Source organism: Opisthorchis viverrini (genome assembly GCF_000715545.1).
Source record: "Opisthorchis viverrini unplaced genomic scaffold opera_v5_51, whole genome shotgun sequence".
NCBI lineage: Eukaryota > Metazoa > Platyhelminthes > Trematoda > Opisthorchiida > Opisthorchiidae > Opisthorchis > Opisthorchis viverrini.
In genome coordinates, this window is record NW_008751707.1 from 1,594,666 (window position 1) to 1,612,535 (window position 17,870).

The 17,870-nt window shown below is 44.8% G+C and overlaps 1 protein-coding gene across 1 annotated transcript in view; it reads right to left on the reverse strand.

Annotated features, from left to right (window-relative positions):
• Window positions 1–13,641, reverse strand: part of T265_13276 (hypothetical protein) — a gene marked incomplete at both ends in the record, with an annotated part of 44,362 nt that extends 30,721 nt beyond the window's left edge. The window contains 6 exons of the mRNA XM_009168073.1: window positions 1,271–1,332; window positions 2,838–2,930; window positions 4,838–5,025; window positions 8,480–8,692; window positions 11,119–11,273; window positions 13,338–13,641. Of these exons, the coding sequence (XP_009166337.1) occupies window positions 1,271–1,332; window positions 2,838–2,930; window positions 4,838–5,025; window positions 8,480–8,692; window positions 11,119–11,273; window positions 13,338–13,610 (984 nt within the window). The remainder of the gene's footprint in view (window positions 1–1,270; window positions 1,333–2,837; window positions 2,931–4,837; window positions 5,026–8,479; window positions 8,693–11,118; window positions 11,274–13,337) is intronic.
• Window positions 13,642–17,870: the final 4,229 nt, after the last annotated feature.

Below are 17,870 nucleotides of genomic sequence, written 5' to 3' on the forward strand. Positions count from 1 at the left end.
GATACGGTATTCTAGATAGAGAGCATTGAATTGGTTCGGACTTGACAAAGAATGGGTATCGAATGTAATGCTGAAACCATTTACACCACACAAAATTTCATGCCACATTTTACTGTCCCGGAAACTGCAGAAAAACAAGATAGTTCGGTTAGTGTTCTGCACCTCGTATCGTTGTGATTAGGAGCAACCATCGCGTGCAGGATACTGTAACTTCCCCGTGGAATAAAAATATTTCACGAAACGTCGAACGATTTCAGATCACAAAGGAACAAAATTTTGGAAACCTCGTAGCATTCCAATAACTTGTAACCCAGCTTTGTAAGCCTAGTCTATTTAATCACCATTTCACTGATAAAAAAGTTGAGTTTTAGCATGAAAAAGACCGAGATTCCTCAAGACTAGAATGTCATAAATTCAAAAATGAGAAACAAGAAACTTTAAGTAGCCTGGGTGTCTGAGGGGTTCAGTGTTTGGGTGGTAGTCATACATGTCAGGTAACGGCTCACATTGAGTTAGTCAGTCATCATCATCATCATCATCGACAGCATGATATCAGTGTTCAACACCGATGCTTCACTGCCGTACAACCATGATTTATTTGAAGGCCTTATTGTAAAGAGAAGAATAAAGGTGGATGGGGAAGGGACTTACCACAATCGTTACGAGGTGCCTACAACTCCAGATACTCACTCAGGCGATCTGGATGGAAACTGAAGGACTTCAGCCGATCCGGACAGTTTTAAGAATGACAAAATAAACATGTCATAGTTCGGTTCGCATACCCACCACCGTTTGCAGCGTGCATCCCAAAAAATACTGAGATGCAAAGCAATAAAGCCTGAAACGATTGGCTCGCTTTGGGCACTCGGGGCGAGATGGCCCATGTGGTTAGAGCTACCCACCACTGCAGCGTGCATCCCAAAAAATACTGAGATGCAAAGCAATAAAGCCTGAAACGATTGGCTCGCTTTGGGCACTCGGGGCGGGCGAGCCCATGTGGTTAGAGCGCGAATTTACTGACCGAAAGGTCCGTGGTTCGAACCTGACCTCTGCCTCTCGACTTCTCCTGTCTAGGCTTGGGCAACCTGGCAGTATCCCAGCCCTCGTGCAACCTTCGGGTGGCATGGCAGTTAGGCACCGTAAGGATGCTACAGATGGACGGTTTTTGGGTACTACTACACTCCAATAAGTGCTTATCACAGCTTCTCGAATTCGTTTCGCCTTTCATTACAAAATAAAGACGAGTGCACAAAAATTCCGGTGAACTCACGAGTTCATCTAACGGACTAGTGTCCATGGGACTAAGATCACGCTCGGTATGAACGGGAGAGACTGGAAAGAGACGGGATAGAGTGATACGGCGGGGCATACGAGAGTGTCTGGTTCGAGTGATTCGTTGACTGAAACGTATAGAAGATCGTCGCTGTGGACTCGAAGTTATGGCTGTAGAGGTAGATGCCGTATCTGGTATAATGAGGAAGAGAAATCGACCGAATAACCATTATATGACCAAAAAGTAAGAGATATTAAACAGGTCTGGATGTTACCAGGGACTGCGATAAAAAAAATTCTCAGAAGACTTTCTGGGGCAAACGAGCTGTTATGTGAAAGCAAGTAAATCATGCTTCTACGGGATCACCCTCTCTCCTCATCCCACATTCATTTGTCATCTGCGATCCGGAGCACACGATACAGGCCACGTCCCAGTTTACCGGTTTGACAAGAGAAACAAACGCTTTCAACAAATGTAGTTCCATCAGCTCGCGGAAGCCGTTCCTAGCTGCCTTGCTGACGGAAACTGGCTGGGCGTAGGCTAGTTTGCAACCTCGAACAAAATCTGGGTGACAAGGAGAACAGCATTCGTATCCCCCGAAACTCCGGTCATATCCCGCTAAGGGAGATAGATGCTTTACAGAATTCCGGTGGTAGGAACGAGTCTATTGGCATTACAACCCGGTCTCAAATACATATGCAAAACGCAGTGGCATAGGTAGAGAATGTCTTATAGCTTGCTCCTGCACTCCTGGACTATGCAAGCCGGTAAACATCCGAATGTCACGTGAATGGCTTGATGGAGGAATAAGTTAGAGATAACTAAGGACAGCTAACCAATTTGTTCACTTATGCGTGAACGGCAGTGGGCTTAACTCTTATTCGGGAATAGGCGGGTTCAAACCGTCTTGGAAATTCGCGAAATGCATACGACCACGGATTTTTAATCAAGGTGGAACGACTACGTGATACCTTTCGATTTCAACACTGAAAACCATTAAAAAACTTTTTTCGCGATATCCGTATACAGCTTTCCCGGACAGTTTTAAGAATGACAAAATAAACATGTCATAGTTCGGTTCGCATACCCACCACCGTTTGCAGCGTGCATCCCAAAAAATACTGAGATGCAAAGCAATAAAGCCTGAAACGATTGGCTCGCTTTGGGCACTCGGGGCGAGATGGCCCATGTGGTTAGAGCGCGAATTTACTGACCGAAAGGTCCGTGGTTCGAACCTGACCTCTGCCTCTCGACTTCTCCTGTCTAGGCTTGGGCAACCTGGCAGTATCCCAGCCCTCGTGCAACCTTCGGGTGGCATGGCAGTTAGGCACCGTAAGGATGCTACAGATGGACGGTTTTTGGGTACTACTACACTCCAATAAGTGCTTATCACAGCTTCTCGAATTCGTTTCGCCTTTCATTACAAAATAAAGACGAGTGCACAAAAATTCCGGTGAACTCACGAGTTCATCTAACGGACTAGTGTCCATGGGACTAAGATCACGCTCGGTATGAACGGGAGAGACTGGAAAGAGACGGGATAGAGTGATACGGCGGGGCATACGAGAGTGTCTGGTTCGAGTGATTCGTTGACTGAAACGTATAGAAGATCGTCGCTGTGGACTCGAAGTTATGGCTGTAGAGGTAGATGCCGTATCTGGTATAATGAGGAAGAGAAATCGACCGAATAACCATTATATGACCAAAAAGTAAGAGATATTAAACAGGTCTGGATGTTACCAGGGACTGCGATAAAAAAAATTCTCAGAAGACTTTCTGGGGCAAACGAGCTGTTATGTGAAAGCAAGTAAATCATGCTTCTACGGGATCACCCTCTCTCCTCATCCCACATTCATTTGTCATCTGCGATCCGGAGCACACGATACAGGCCACGTCCCAGTTTACCGGTTTGACAAGAGAAACAAACGCTTTCAACAAATGTAGTTCCATCAGCTCGCGGAAGCCGTTCCTAGCTGCCTTGCTGACGGAAACTGGCTGGGCGTAGGCTAGTTTGCAACCTCGAACAAAATCTGGGTGACAAGGAGAACAGCATTCGTATCCCCCGAAACTCCGGTCATATCCCGCTAAGGGAGATAGATGCTTTACAGAATTCCGGTGGTAGGAACGAGTCTATTGGCATTACAACCCGGTCTCAAATACATATGCAAAACGCAGTGGCATAGGTAGAGAATGTCTTATAGCTTGCTCCTGCACTCCTGGACTATGCAAGCCGGTAAACATCCGAATGTCACGTGAATGGCTTGATGGAGGAATAAGTTAGAGATAACTAAGGACAGCTAACCAATTTGTTCACTTATGCGTGAACGGCAGTGGGCTTAACTCTTATTCGGGAATAGGCGGGTTCAAACCGTCTTGGAAATTCGCGAAATGCATACGACCACGGATTTTTAATCAAGGTGGAACGACTACGTGATACCTTTCGATTTCAACACTGAAAACCATTAAAAAACTTTTTTCGCGATATCCGTATACAGCTTTCTGCAGGACAGTTATGAACTACTTAAAATGAAGGAGATATCAGCTGTCTTGGGTTGCATAACAAATCTGTGGCCTTTGGTCGAACCGAAAAGTACTAGAGCTCCATCAGGTTAATGATAAACGAATGGATGTTCTTCAAGCTAGTTTACCGGAACTGGTCGAATAATCGCAAGAACAAAACCGTGCGAGTCTATCGAGTCTATGGTCTTATACATCTGTGCAACTGTTCGTAATTTCGAGTGTTAGCACCATTTGAAGGCTTCAGACCATCAGAAAAGAAGTATCTTTAAGAGGGGACAAAAAAGAAGCACGACTGGTGACTAAGGTAAACAAATGGTTGTGTGATGTAGCTTTCAAGATGTTATCGAGCAAACTTCGCTTGGCTGATCGCTGTTGGATGCAGTTCATAACATTCTATGGCAATGCTTCCAATTCCGAATACTGTGACGCAAGACTGTCCAATATGTTGACTATCTGGCAACCAGTATGATGGGCGTATGTAAGTTGGTAATATGCACCGAAAATGATCCTCCATGCGGTCAATGCGCTGGAGCAGCCTTGCGGTATAGAGTGTGTTGATGAGCATGCTCCAGGGGAAGTAATGGGTTGATGAAGAAAGGTCTCCTGAATTATACATGCCGGTCATACACAAGAAAATCCTATTGTGAGACCACCAGCCACCTTGAGTAAAAGAGGTCTGCAATGTGAAATTTGAGTAAATAAAGAAAAACGGCGCTCAAACATTGTATTCCAAGCTGCGTTTGGAGTAAAATTCGAACAGGAGAGACAGTAAGGTAATCATTTTGAGTGCCGTAAATCTATTGAAGTTGAAGGTGATCTTTCTCCGGGAGATGGGACTGTATGCCTAATTAGCCAAATTTTGCTTCAGCAAAAATAAGCTAAGCATGGGAAACCGATCAAACCAAAGGTCTACGAAGGCGTCATAACTTGATTTTGATTTCACCGCATTGATGTCGTATTGTATTGTATCATAAAGTGTAAAAAACGTGAGGCTCATTCGAGCTATAGTGTAAACGTTAAAGACGCACACATTGAAACACTTACTCTCCGTCCGAGAAGTGACATCCGACGTCTCCGATATTGAAATATCATCCAACTTATCATCTTCGGAAGAACTCAACTTTTCTAGGAGTCGCCTCCTGAAACGGCTACGCATTGACTCGGCTGAATGCCTCATTCTTAAGCATCGGTTCATCTCCTCCCAAATCTTCCGCTGATTCACAAATCTGGAGCTACAAGCAGCGAAAAGCTGATTAAGTAATAGAAACCGCTACAACGCACCTTCCGAAAGTACACATCGAAAGGTAAGTTTGCAGTCACCATATGGAACATAGGTTAAATGAAACATCACAAATTCGATCATCCAGACAATTTTGTGTAAGAATCTATCTGCCGTCGCTAAACATCTACAGTGTGACGATCGTTGAAGCACAGGTCCACGTAATAGATATCCATAATCAAAGCTAGAAGCACGAATTAAACGTAAGTGGAGCATACTGATGACAGTAATGGTTTAAAGTAATGGCTACTTTTTTCAGAACTGACGCTGTTCTGTATGCGGTAAGAAGCTTTAGTGCTCGTCCGCTGAGAATGACCAGTTCACTTATGTTACGGTTTCCAATTTCAGTACGGTATAGAAAGCGTGCTCAATGGCCTATTTTTTGAAAGGCCGCGCTTCATTTCAAAGCAAGTGATGAGGCATATGACAACACATAATCCTAGTATGTATCAAACGACGCATTCCATGCGTGTTTGAAGAAAGTTCGGTTATTTTAGTACCCGAATTCTAACACGATCACCGAAAGAATCATAGCCTCATTTTTTCACACAGAGATCAGGACCACATCCCAAGTCACGCTACGCCAACACGTGAGGCAAATGCTACTGGACCAGTCGTTAAGGCGTAGTTGCTATGATACTGATATGCCATTCTCCATTCTAAACAGTAACCGAGGTGACACAATCACTCACGATTTCAAGCCCTGTCAACAACTTAGATATGCAAGGAACGGTAAACTTCCCATGAAATAATACACTGCCCCGTAAGGATAGTTAATGTGTCCCCAAGTTAGAAAGTTTGCATCTGTGAGACCACACCCTGTGACACACGTCTGCAATGAAACTCTACAAAATAAATATAATAATAATTGTTCAGCTGTAACATCCCTTCGGTGCCTAACTGACATGCCACGCAAATGAAGCACGAGGGCTGGGATGCTGTCAGGTTGCTCAAGTCTGGAAAGGGGAAGTCGGGAAGCAGAGGTCAGGTTCAAACCACGGACATTCCAGTCGGTAAATTCGCGCTCTAACCACTGAGCTATACCACCTCAAGCTCCACGAAGGTTGTCTCACTCTCCCTTCAGGGCTGTGATGGGCTGAAACCCTGACCAAATTTGATTCATTTTCGCGTCGAAATGATCTACCATGCTCAGTTGACTATCCAATGACAGAGCACCTTACTCCGAAGCCCTGCTGCGGACTGTCATTCAAGCCGTGAATAGAATCTAAGTCGTTGACAAAAAGCGTTCAATTTATGACCGTGAACAAATCAGCGTGCAGCAGTTAACTCATTTCATGTACACTTAAATAGGTTGTCGCAGTAATGGCGCTTGTGCCTCACTTGCTTTGTAATACATTTTTCACAGTGTGCTCCGTTCGATTGCGCAACCCGTAGAAACTGCTCGTCGGTATGGGGTTTCAAAAAGGTAGGAGACAAATGACAGTGTACTAGATATCTAGGTTCACGATCCTTCTTTTGAAGTACAACCACTCACACGGAAACAAAATCAAGAATCCAGTGGGAGATAACAAATTTATCTTGGGGGACTCTCTTTAGGACAGCTCTAATTTGAGGGTTCAAGTCGAATGAGACGTGAATTTTCGAAGAAACGTACAAGTGCTCAATTAGTATGAATTGGCATTTTGGTTACTTATGTTACCTACGTCAAAGATGATCAATGGGAAATGCTAGTTTTAAGCATGAAAGAAAACATAACCATACAGAACCATGCAAGAGGACACCACGGACACCTTAGAAGTTGAGTTGCTGTGCCACAGCATAGTGAGGCTTTGCTGTTGGGTATCCAAATAAGCTTACCGTATCTGTGTACTTAATCCGCAGAGAGACTCGTGCTGGCCACCTGGATGGCCGCCAGCGTATCGGGGGTTAGAAAACATGAGGGATGACCTAAGACATGCGGGTTTACCTCATTATCAAGACCTCCTTGATGACTTTTAGGAAGCAAAACTGCGCACCCGAAATCTACTTAACCGGTCGAGCAAGATGTCCTAAACGACTTACGCTTGTCCCAAAGCGCACGTGGACAGCGGATTGCACCAAGTTCAAATGATTTCATGACTGTGCTACTTGCATGGTTACGAGTAGCATGAGGGTGAAGCCGAAAAGGCATTAGAAGGGGTCTCACGCTGCCAAACGATGGGATACACGGTTTCGTCGGTGCATCAGTTTTGTGTGACGTGCAAAACGTGTTCCGTACCTTCGGAAATATTCATATCGTGTAATATGCGACGTCGTAATGTTCGGGTTTCATTAAAGAGATCTCATTTTGGCAGACTCAAGGTATGGTGAAAACTCGAAGGTCTGGCTGAAATGCATGAGATTTCTGTGGCAAAGAGCTATTATGCTGAACTTATACAGCACGCCGAACAGAGTTACATCATATAAAGTGAAAAAGCACTTACAACCCGTCAGCCATTGGTGGAAGATGCAAACGATTATGTACCCACTTGTTGAGAAAAAGCTTATGTGTAATTGGGGCAAGTCCTAACGAATAGCTCGGACCTCTAATCCAGCTTGCATTGCTGCGACACATTCACAGCGGCCTGACTACTCCACTGGCGTCAGACCTGCCCTGAAGAACTGTCAATGCCATTGGTGACTGATGATGTTTTCTGACCATAGTCAATTAAGTTTGGTGAACATTTTTGTTCCCTAACTTTTTCATTCTTCGGATGTATCAATCAGTAAAAAATACAAGCTATTTATAAGCGACCAAATACTCCGATGTACACAAAAATCCGGAAGTGGAAACAGAGACTGCTACAGGCAGACGAATTGCAAAGGTTGTATGGACGGGAAGCAAAGCAAAAGAGACAAAGCAATAGGGCACAAGAGAAGAGTATACGAAATGGGAGGAACAGTCAGTAAATCTAAGGAGTCGTTTCTGTCACGTAGGAACGTCGCTGCAAGTGATGGAAAGCATATAGCGGAGTAGAGCGGGCAAAATTATAAGGCGAATTCTACACTTCTTGTTTCTTCGTGGAAAATAAAGAAAATGCATAGATGAGAAAATAAGATAGGCTGCGTCTATCTATTCATTAATGCTTCAAGGAATAGACAACTATACGCGTCTCATCAACCTTGAGGTGGGTTGCAAGCGACCTGCATGACCTGCATGCTCATTAGATCGGAAAGTTATGGCATTTCACAACGAACGGACTGAATTGGCGATTACAGAAAATGGCCGATCTAGTCCAACATGTTTAAAACTGGACAGTCGGTTGCGAATAGAAAAACCAGCAGATTCACTTTTCTGCAATACAGTAAAAGATATCCCAAATAACGGTGTACATTTTCGTGAAAACCCCAAATAGATCAGGTTCAATCTAGTTTGAAGTAAGCTGAGACATACCGTATAGGGAAGAGAGGTGTTGGAATAGACTTACCCAGATAGATTATTTCGTTTCACGTAGTCCAGAATCGCCCCATCCTCTTCAACGGTAAATGGCACAGGTTTAGCACGCGATCCTTTGGTCAGACGTTTGCTTTCCTTGTCCCGGGCTAGCAAGTGAAGATAATGAGCACGCATGCCCTCCGCTGAATGACTAGTGATCCCGAGCTGTTCCATCGATCTCCAAATAGAGTGCCCATGCACTTTGCTGAACATAAACGACAGTTGTGCTAATTTACTGAAAGAATGGATATCCTCCTTGATATCACGTGCTGTGGTGTCACACGAATATGGCAGTAAAAAAATACTTAAACCACGTATTCAGGCTTAATGATGTTTTATCTGAATCCTAAGTGTAAAGCATTTATTACATACCTTGCAGTGATTAGAGTAAATTGGATCCAATTTCGGTTGATGAGCAGATCACGCAGTCATCCGGACAAGTTGCACCGTGTAACCGATGAGAGTCGTATGTGGTTTACCACATCAAGACACAAAGTTGGGTTGCCAGCCTTTTTTCGAGCTATCAGCAAGACCTAACAACGGTGTTTTGGCATCGTTTACTGTGTTATGTTTGTTTGCACGTTCTGAAAGGGGTTTTCCGGTGGTAGGGCAAACATAAAAACGCTATACATGCTCACTACTTATGCGGAAGTCAGTCAGAATAAATCGCTGAGAACTGCAATTATTTTAGTGTCACCATCAAAAAGAATCATCTGAGCCGGATCACTGTTAGTTTGTCCAGATCTAGAGAGGAACAACTGAAATGAAGCACGACCAACACCCCTAAGTTATTTTAAACTCCGGCTGTTAAAATGGAATTTTTGGCCAGCGGTCGTTTCCACATGTGCGGAACCGTCCAGAAAAGATTTGCTATTATGGTTACAGAGGGCCCTTAAAGGTCTTTCACACACAGTGACCACGTCTCTGATCCATAGAATAGGGTAAACCGGACCGCGGTACATTCAAGGTATTGTCACATCTGCACCAAAAAGGCCCGAGGCTAGCAAGCCTTCACTTGGCCCTTCCAAATGGGGAAGTGACTTCATTTTTCGCCAGTCTTCCGAGACTTAGAGAGTTGTCCAGATTGACGAAATTATCCGCCACATCGATCGGTTCATCTGAAAGCATTAGGTTTGGGTTTCATTCCACCCAACCTTGCGGCGGTACTTTACACTATACATGTTCGAAGCGCATACCGAAGTGCGCAACAGAATTGCTTGGGTTAGTTTGCATTTTTAGATGGTCTGATCCAAGAAGAGCATTGTTGTCGGCGTACTTAATGTCCGCGAGAGAAGGCCCTGGGGCAAGAGAAAATTAAAGCAGTGTTTAGGAAGTCGAAGAGAAGGGGCTACATAAGATAGCCTTGCCCAACACCAATGGATGTGATGAACTCAAGAGAGAATAAGCCGTAGACACGTACGGGTCCCGGAGGGAAGCCTATAAAGGTGAATCTTGAAGTTCCCATAACTGGGAGCAATAGCATCTACCGTTGACCCCTTCTGTGGCCCGGGTAATTATCTGCGGTTAATGACATCTTTTACGAATGGCAGTCCCGTTCAGGTTCCTGACGCTGAGGGTGTCATGGATACTGAATATCATCCAACTTGTGTGGATATGATATTGGTAGGTCGGACGGATATATAAATACCACCTTATACCAATGAGAAGTTAAGTCTGTATGGATTTGTTCAACGCCGTAAATGACGAGTATGACGAGGACGGGGATGACTCGCGTCTGTTTAGTTGACAGTTAGATTTCTTCAAGACCCTGGTAATTTTCCGAAATAGTTTCATCACTGATAACTTCCAATGTGTAGTAGTAGAGAGGCGCGTCGGTTTGCAAACCAAAAACGCTGACACCTCGATTCATGAAACATTTGGGACTAAACTTCGGTCATCAAGAGTATGATCAAAAGTATACCAGGACGTCGGTTTGAAGACCCTATGCGCATGATTTACCATCGTACCCTGCAAACAGCGGTTGAATGAGAATACTCAAAAAGTTCTCGCTTAAACTTCTGTTACCAAATCTATATCGAACGTGAATCGTGCTTGATGATTTCCTGGGGGAACTGGGAAGAGTCTACTGCACCTAATTTACGATTTGGTCGCTTTGTGACGTGCTACCATCGAGCCTTTCTGAAAAAGGATAATTGCACTCCAATGTGATATAACACAACTCGACCAAACAAGTAGAAATCCACCGATTTCTTTCTTCATAAGAGTCAGAAAAAAAACGCGATGTTCAAGACCCTGGAACGGGCTGAAAAAACCAACGACCTCAGCAGTTATCGAGGTTAGTATTTCAATGGGCCGTCATGGATACAACCAATGACAGGCGGCAAATGGCAATACGATGGCCAAATGGGTGGGTGAATTGTGCACCATCCATATTGTGCAACATATCCAGGCGACAATGAAACAAGCTTTTACCGTAAATCATTTCATTTTACATTTAACGCTTGCTGGATAAAATATGATTGATAACTAAGCGTTTTGGACCTAAAGCAGGGCCGCATCCTTGGCGAACCTAACAAAACACACTGAATAGAGTGCACCTACACCGAATAGTGCAGACATGTGAGTGTAAAATTTGTCTTCCCACTACTGAATGATGAGGACAATACTCACTCTTGAAGACCATGCTTTGATATATAGTTCTTTACGGATTCACTTTCGATTTTGGTAAATGGTTTCCGGGTGCGTCGATTGAGCAAATAAGGAACGGATGCATCTGCATGAGGAACCCGCGATGGAATTTCGGGGACATGGATCCCTGGAGTCACCTATGCAGCAAAGAGGGGAATAAGCAACTGGGGGAGAATACATTTAAATAAATCGATACTATTTTTTGTTTAGTAGGTGCGATGAAAATTCTCAGGAATACTTGGAAACACTAAAACGTTATCTCCAACTTCTAACGGTTCTCGTAGATGTTCTGGAAAATATGAAGTCAATAGGTCATGGACTCGAACATGGCAAAACTAACTACATCTCTGCTTTATATTTAAAGTCCTCGAACCACAGTCCCTTGGACTGGGTACGAGAGGAGCCTGAGAAGTTGGCGAAAGCAATGGAATACCCCCAAGTAGTTATATTTCTTTGCAGGACCTACGCCAAAAAACACTCTTTACGCTTACGCATTCGGGTGAATTCGGGGCTTCGTCAAACCTTCATTTCTGTATGCTAACTCAAGCGGAAATCAACGAGGTTGCCCATCTTTTTTTTTGCTTTCATTAGATTTAATTAAGGATGATAGTATTTGACGCTTGTAGGCTAACTGAAATTGGTCTGGAAAACCTCTTCGTAACCTACAGTACGCAAAGACAGTGCTGGTTTTCGACTGCATGTGCAACGCTCAATACGTTCTAACCAGACTGACAACTTCTGCATGTCGTTTTGGATTGGACTTCTCATACCCAATTGGTCAGTACTAGCAGTGTACCTTAACAGAAACGGGCTCACACCAGAACTAGTTGGGTAAAGTACATATCCAGGTAGCTTCTTTAACTCTATCAGGATCAAGGATAACATAGACAATCACGCTATTAGGGCACGAGCGAAGTTCGTCAACCGACAGCGCCCTAGGCAACGACGGAACATGAGTCTGACATGGCACCTCTAGTTATCTCCAATAGGGATGAAACCGCTGTAGAGTGTTTCTCGATTCTCAGCACAGACTGACTCCACTAAAGGGACGAAATATCCACTTAAAAATCACAGTACTAACAATCCGTAATTAAGTCAGAAGAAGAATTCAAGGCAAAAAAGCTTCTATCTGAGAAGTCATCACTCAAAAAACCAGTCAGTACGTGACCACGTGATTTGGATTCCGTGAGTGAGAGTTAAGTGGCATTATATCATGTCCATGCGAGAGTTAGTGACATTGCTGATCAGCCGCTCGCAGCCGAATGGTTAGGTGTTCAACTATTAGCCATGAGGTTGCGGGTTCGAAACTGTCCGAGTGTTGCGAGATGTGCACTGGTGGTGACTACCAATAACAGTAAACAGATGCACAGTACTTTTTGGCTTTTGAGCATATGATGGATTTACTTACAGGATGAAATCTTCATTGAAAATTCCCAAATCTCGCACTACCGTCCTACTATGCAGGAGTGCAACATGAGCCACTTTGGACCGCTGCTGTCTTCAGAAAACACTCACCTTCATTGAAATTCCCAAATCTCGCACTACCGTCCTACTATGCAGGAGTGCAACATGAGCCACTTTGGACCGCTGCTGTCTTCAGAAAACACTCACGCCAGGTGGAAACCGGCTGTGAGTAATGAAGCTCCTTACTGAGTGTTTGGGAACGGACGATCTTTTTTACCTTACATCAGTTCTGAGATAGCGCCAACTATGTTGGTCGGGGCAAGCACTAAGAATGTTTAGTTATCTACTGCCACACCGGTCTTTGCTCATGAGCATGAAAGGTTAGAGAAGAAAATTCGGAGATCAAGGAATAACAAGGCAGAAGAGTATGAAAACAATTATGGTTCGGTAAGCTATGTCTAACTGATGCAGACCTCTTGCATGGAGGCTTAGGAAAGACGATTAACTGTGGTCGGACACATGGACCAAAACAAGTGACAACTTTCCCCTTTCAATTTTCACAATTCATGCATTGTGACACACAAGCCCCTCAAAATGTACTGTGCTATCGTGAATTCACACGGTGCTGCAATGCATGTCTAAACTGAGTTTCACAGGGATGATCGCATGATTAATCATCACACAATACTCAGTAAAGAATGGATTCACTCTAGAGTAAAAGTTTCACGGCTAGTGTATGCGGCATCGACTTAATCGAAGTGGCATTCGGTGTATGAACGACAACAGACAGAACTCACTTTGTACCCATCCATTGGAAGGCGTCGGCGAGCTCGAATGCAGTCTCTAACGTATTGCACATGGATATATCGATCCGACTCAACTAAGCTGCCAGCCTCGGCCAAAAGAATGCTGTTTGTACGAACGCGTTTCTCGAGTACGCCACCACCAGCAACGACCAGCGGGAGAAGGGCAAAGAAATCGGAACATCGATGCAACGTGAACGTCATCTGCGTCCCGTTGGGAAGAACGAACAGTGATGGAGGAATACTGTCGATGCTAGACTCTGGCATGTTCTTCCGGTCAACACCAGTTTAAACCTAGAAAGAGGAGTATATACTGGAGAAAACCATAACCTGCAGCAGCATATAAACCATCACCGACACGGCCTCACTATCAAATAAGCACAGCAAGAAACCCGGAAAAATCGGAAAAAGCCAACAGATCTGGTGCCAACCTGCCATAAGATTTCACCGGCACTATGGGTAGCCGTACACGAGTACATGATAATGGTGCGTGATAATCACATGACCAGGAAGAAAAGCGACTTCAAAATTTGAGAGGAGGTGGAAGCTGGATACAGAAAATTACTGAAGATTTAGGCGAGATTATCTATAGCAAGATGACTACCATTTCAATCAGTAGCGAAATAAGCATAGCCGAGTAGCATATTGAAGAACGTCGAAAATCCTATCGGCCTTTGCTGGCTCTTTTGAATATGAGTCAACACAAGCCTAGCCGACGACAGGTTGGCTAGGTGACTGAGTGCTTCTTATCGATGACAGTTTTGTACCATGTCCTTAACAATCTCCAGATACGTGCTGAGTGGGTTAGATATAACCAAGACAGTGTAATATGGATCATGGCGCTAAGCTTCAGGTTATCGCGCCACCGACTGTCAACCCAGCTTTTTTTAACTGCAGCAAGGCGTGGAAACGGTGTCCTGGTTGAAAAATAGTGTATGCGAGTAAGAGGCAAATCCCACAGCCACCTTCACTGCATAACGTTTGTGTACATTTTTCGAAGGCCAACTCAGTGTTCCCAGCTGACCCCTACAAGGTAGGAAAGAGAACAACGGTCGAACACTGTGTGGCTGCTTCCTACAGCGAAGGCATTATATCTCTTGGGCTCTCCGGAACGGTTTGAGGAGCACCAGTGAGCTGAGGTCTCGTAAAGAAGTTTCGGGGACAGTATACTTAAACAGAAAATGAAAAAGTTTCAGCAATCAAGTCGCTTATTTCAATTCGACACGCACGGAATCGACAGCCAAGATGTGAGTAAGTGTATTTCGAGTTTACTGAATGGATATACTGGTATAGTTGGCCATATAGCCGGGGACATCGGTGGAATGGTCGGCTATTTAAAGAACCAGAGTGAACCAACTGAAATATGTCGGGTGAACGTGATGATAGGGAGTTGGTGAATCACGGCTTGCAAGGGCGAATGGTACCTATTAGCTGCCCAGGTTGGAGAAAGGGGTTTATCTAAGTTACACCACCTTGGGCATTTGACTCAAAAGTCTGGCCCATGAGGCATCAGACAGTACAGTTTTTGAGGACCACGCCTGAAGTCAATGGCTTCATAACCCGAACTGTGGGAGATTGCCCTAAAGGAGAGACACATACAGTAAGACAAGAACGTCACACTTCTAGTGCTACTGAATGCGGCGGATCGAGTCAAATTGGAATAGGACCTCTGAATGGTTTTAGATTTACTTCATCTGTGTACAAAACTGCTCCACAGTAACACCCCTTCGGTGCTTAGCTGTCATGTCGCCCGAAGGAAGCGCAAGCCCCAAGACATTGCCAGGTTGCCTAAGCTCAGACAGGAGCAGTCGAGATACTGGGGTTGGGGTCAAACCACGGATCTTTCGGTCAGTAAGTTAGCGCCTTAGCCACTGAGTTATCTCAAGCTCAGTCTTGGATAATTCGTCAGCGCTACGGTTGGCTGCTGGGCAATCAGAGTATATAGTTTAAAGGGTCGAAATTCTATTCCGATGATAGAATTGCCTCTCCCATATAAACACGCTGTTCGCCCGTCGCTGACCGTCTCTGGGCAAGATTACCCGCATCAGGGTCGCCTACTGTTCTTTGCTGGTTATTTAAGGCCTTCCTGGTTTGACTGCCTTTAGGAAACGGGGTTCTATTCAGTGTAGTCTACGCGAAAACTTCAGCAATCCAACCCAACTACTCCACTGTGGCAGCTCTTCGTCCATATGCCCAGATGAATTGCTGTAGTTTCGAACTTCACTGCTAGTCCTTTCTGTTCCATGAAATATGATATCAAAGGGTACGGTAGACTGAGGTAGAATTTACAAGAGTAACACCAGTACTTTTGAGATTGGTTTTGGTATGCGTATTTGCAAACGAATTTTCACTGTTCCAAATGAGTTAACCCATGTCATTTGGCCTTGGTTTTTTATACACAAGTATATAGCCCATGCGTGAGAGGTTTGTTGTCTGTTGCACCTATTTGTCACTGTGCACCGACGTATTCACAAAAAAGAACTGCTGCCAGGCAGCAGTCAAAAAGGCCAATATGTCACTAGTGGACAGTCGTATGAGGATTCAAGGTGATCATCTGAGTCTCGTTTTTCAAAAGGATCATATCAAGTTGACGAAATCGCTCCTTAGTGCTCTTCTTACGAAATGAATAATGAATTATCACCCAGCTATAACATGTTTTCACTGCATAGATATCATGCCACCTGATGGAACCACGAAGGCTAAAATAACGCCAGGTTGTCCAAGCCTAGACAGGAGCAGAGGAGATGCCAATGTTGGGTTGGGACCACCGACCCGTAATTTTGTGCGTTAACCACAGAGCTGCCCAGAGCTGTTCCTACGAAAGATGAATGCTAATATATTCACGCAGGATGGTTACAAGGGAAGTGAAGCAAATGAATAATTGGGCACCCTCTAAGGCTGCCGTGGGGGATTCTGGAACGGTCTCTAACTATCCAAAAGGGCACCCTGATAATCAAACATATATCTGAGGACCACCCATTAGAAACCCGAAAGTTGGGCTATGTCTGCTTCAAGGGGAAAGCGCGAAAATAAACCAGCCTCGAAGATAAGAAAACCGAAACTAAATTTTGGACAACCTGATAGTAGGTGGGGATTGTGCCCTTACAGGCAAACTGATCGAAGCGACCATCACTTCATAGTGCAGCCTCAACTCAACTATAGCAAATCCACTGACGATGGAAAGAAGACAGAAAAAAGAAAGGTAGGTATTTTGTGAGAATAGGCTTCGCGAGTCCAAGGAAAACCATCAGAAATAAGATGCCTACAGCTCTGCACAGCATTGAAACAAAAATGTCTAGAAAACACGCCACTAGCGGGATAGAGGCAGCGTCCTTCGCGAGCCTCACTCGATGAAACCCGAGCGCACAACAATAGGCAAACTTTAGTCTGACAGGCCGGCGATGAAATAAGAGCAAGCGCACTGCTGGGTTCAGTTGGGCGCCATGTCTTGTGTCTCGCGCACCCTCCGCCAACCGTTTGGAAAAGAAAATGCATTCTTGGACAGACGGTGGTTGGGCATATGTACCACATGTTTCAACCAATTCAATGTGACAGGTTAATGCGCTGCTCTAAAGGTCCACGAAGTACCGCACTGCGTACTCGTTGCAACCAAAAAATTGTTCAGCTGTAGAATCCTACCGGTGCCTGACTGTCATGCCGCCAAAAGGAAGTACGAGGGCGGGGAAATAGTCGGGTTGTCCAAGTCAGGACCGGAGAAGTCGAGAGACAGAGGTCAAATTCGAGCCACGGACCTTTCGGTCAGTAAATTCGCGCTCTAACCACAGCCGTCTCGCATGTCGTTGCAACCACCTAACTCTTGATATGATACGGAGACAAAGTGGACAAAGATTTGATGTCCTTGAATCGGATGGGCTGTCTCGCAGCAGATTAAGAACGCCATCAAAGTTGTCTTGTGTATGGGACCCTTTAGCCTCAGCAAAATTCGGTTCTGACGCGAAAAATAACGCGAGTTGAGGAATTCCACCCGCACCTTCATTATCCGCCTATTAACACCGATATCGGTTGCAAAACAACCACGGCTCACGGATTCACGGATCGACACACAGGATCGAGGCTATTGCCCAAATTTCCCTGTTCGGTTTTGTTCTTGTCGGTCAGTGGCGGTCGTTCGTTCAAAAGGCACAAGTGAAAAGAGGGTGTAGCACTGCTCTTTATGTTCTCAGCGCGGGGCAGTATGCTCACCAGCGCGAGGATTCACATAAATAAGTGTCTAATAGTGCTTTAAACTGGGTTCTAGAAGCAGCGTGAACAACCGTCGGAGGAAGGTCATTCCACACACCCACTACCCAAAATGAGAAAACATTTTGTCTAATGAATGTGTGTGCTCTGAGCTTGAAAATTTTCTTACTATGTCCCCGCCGTATGTTTGCTGGTTCAACGGTAAAACAACCTGTTTGCCAAGCTTTGTTCAAACAGGACATAAGTAAGAATTAGGTCCCCTTGGAGGCGACGGTACTCCAGGGGAAAGAGATCAAGCATCGCGAGACGCGTTTCGTAGTCCACGGA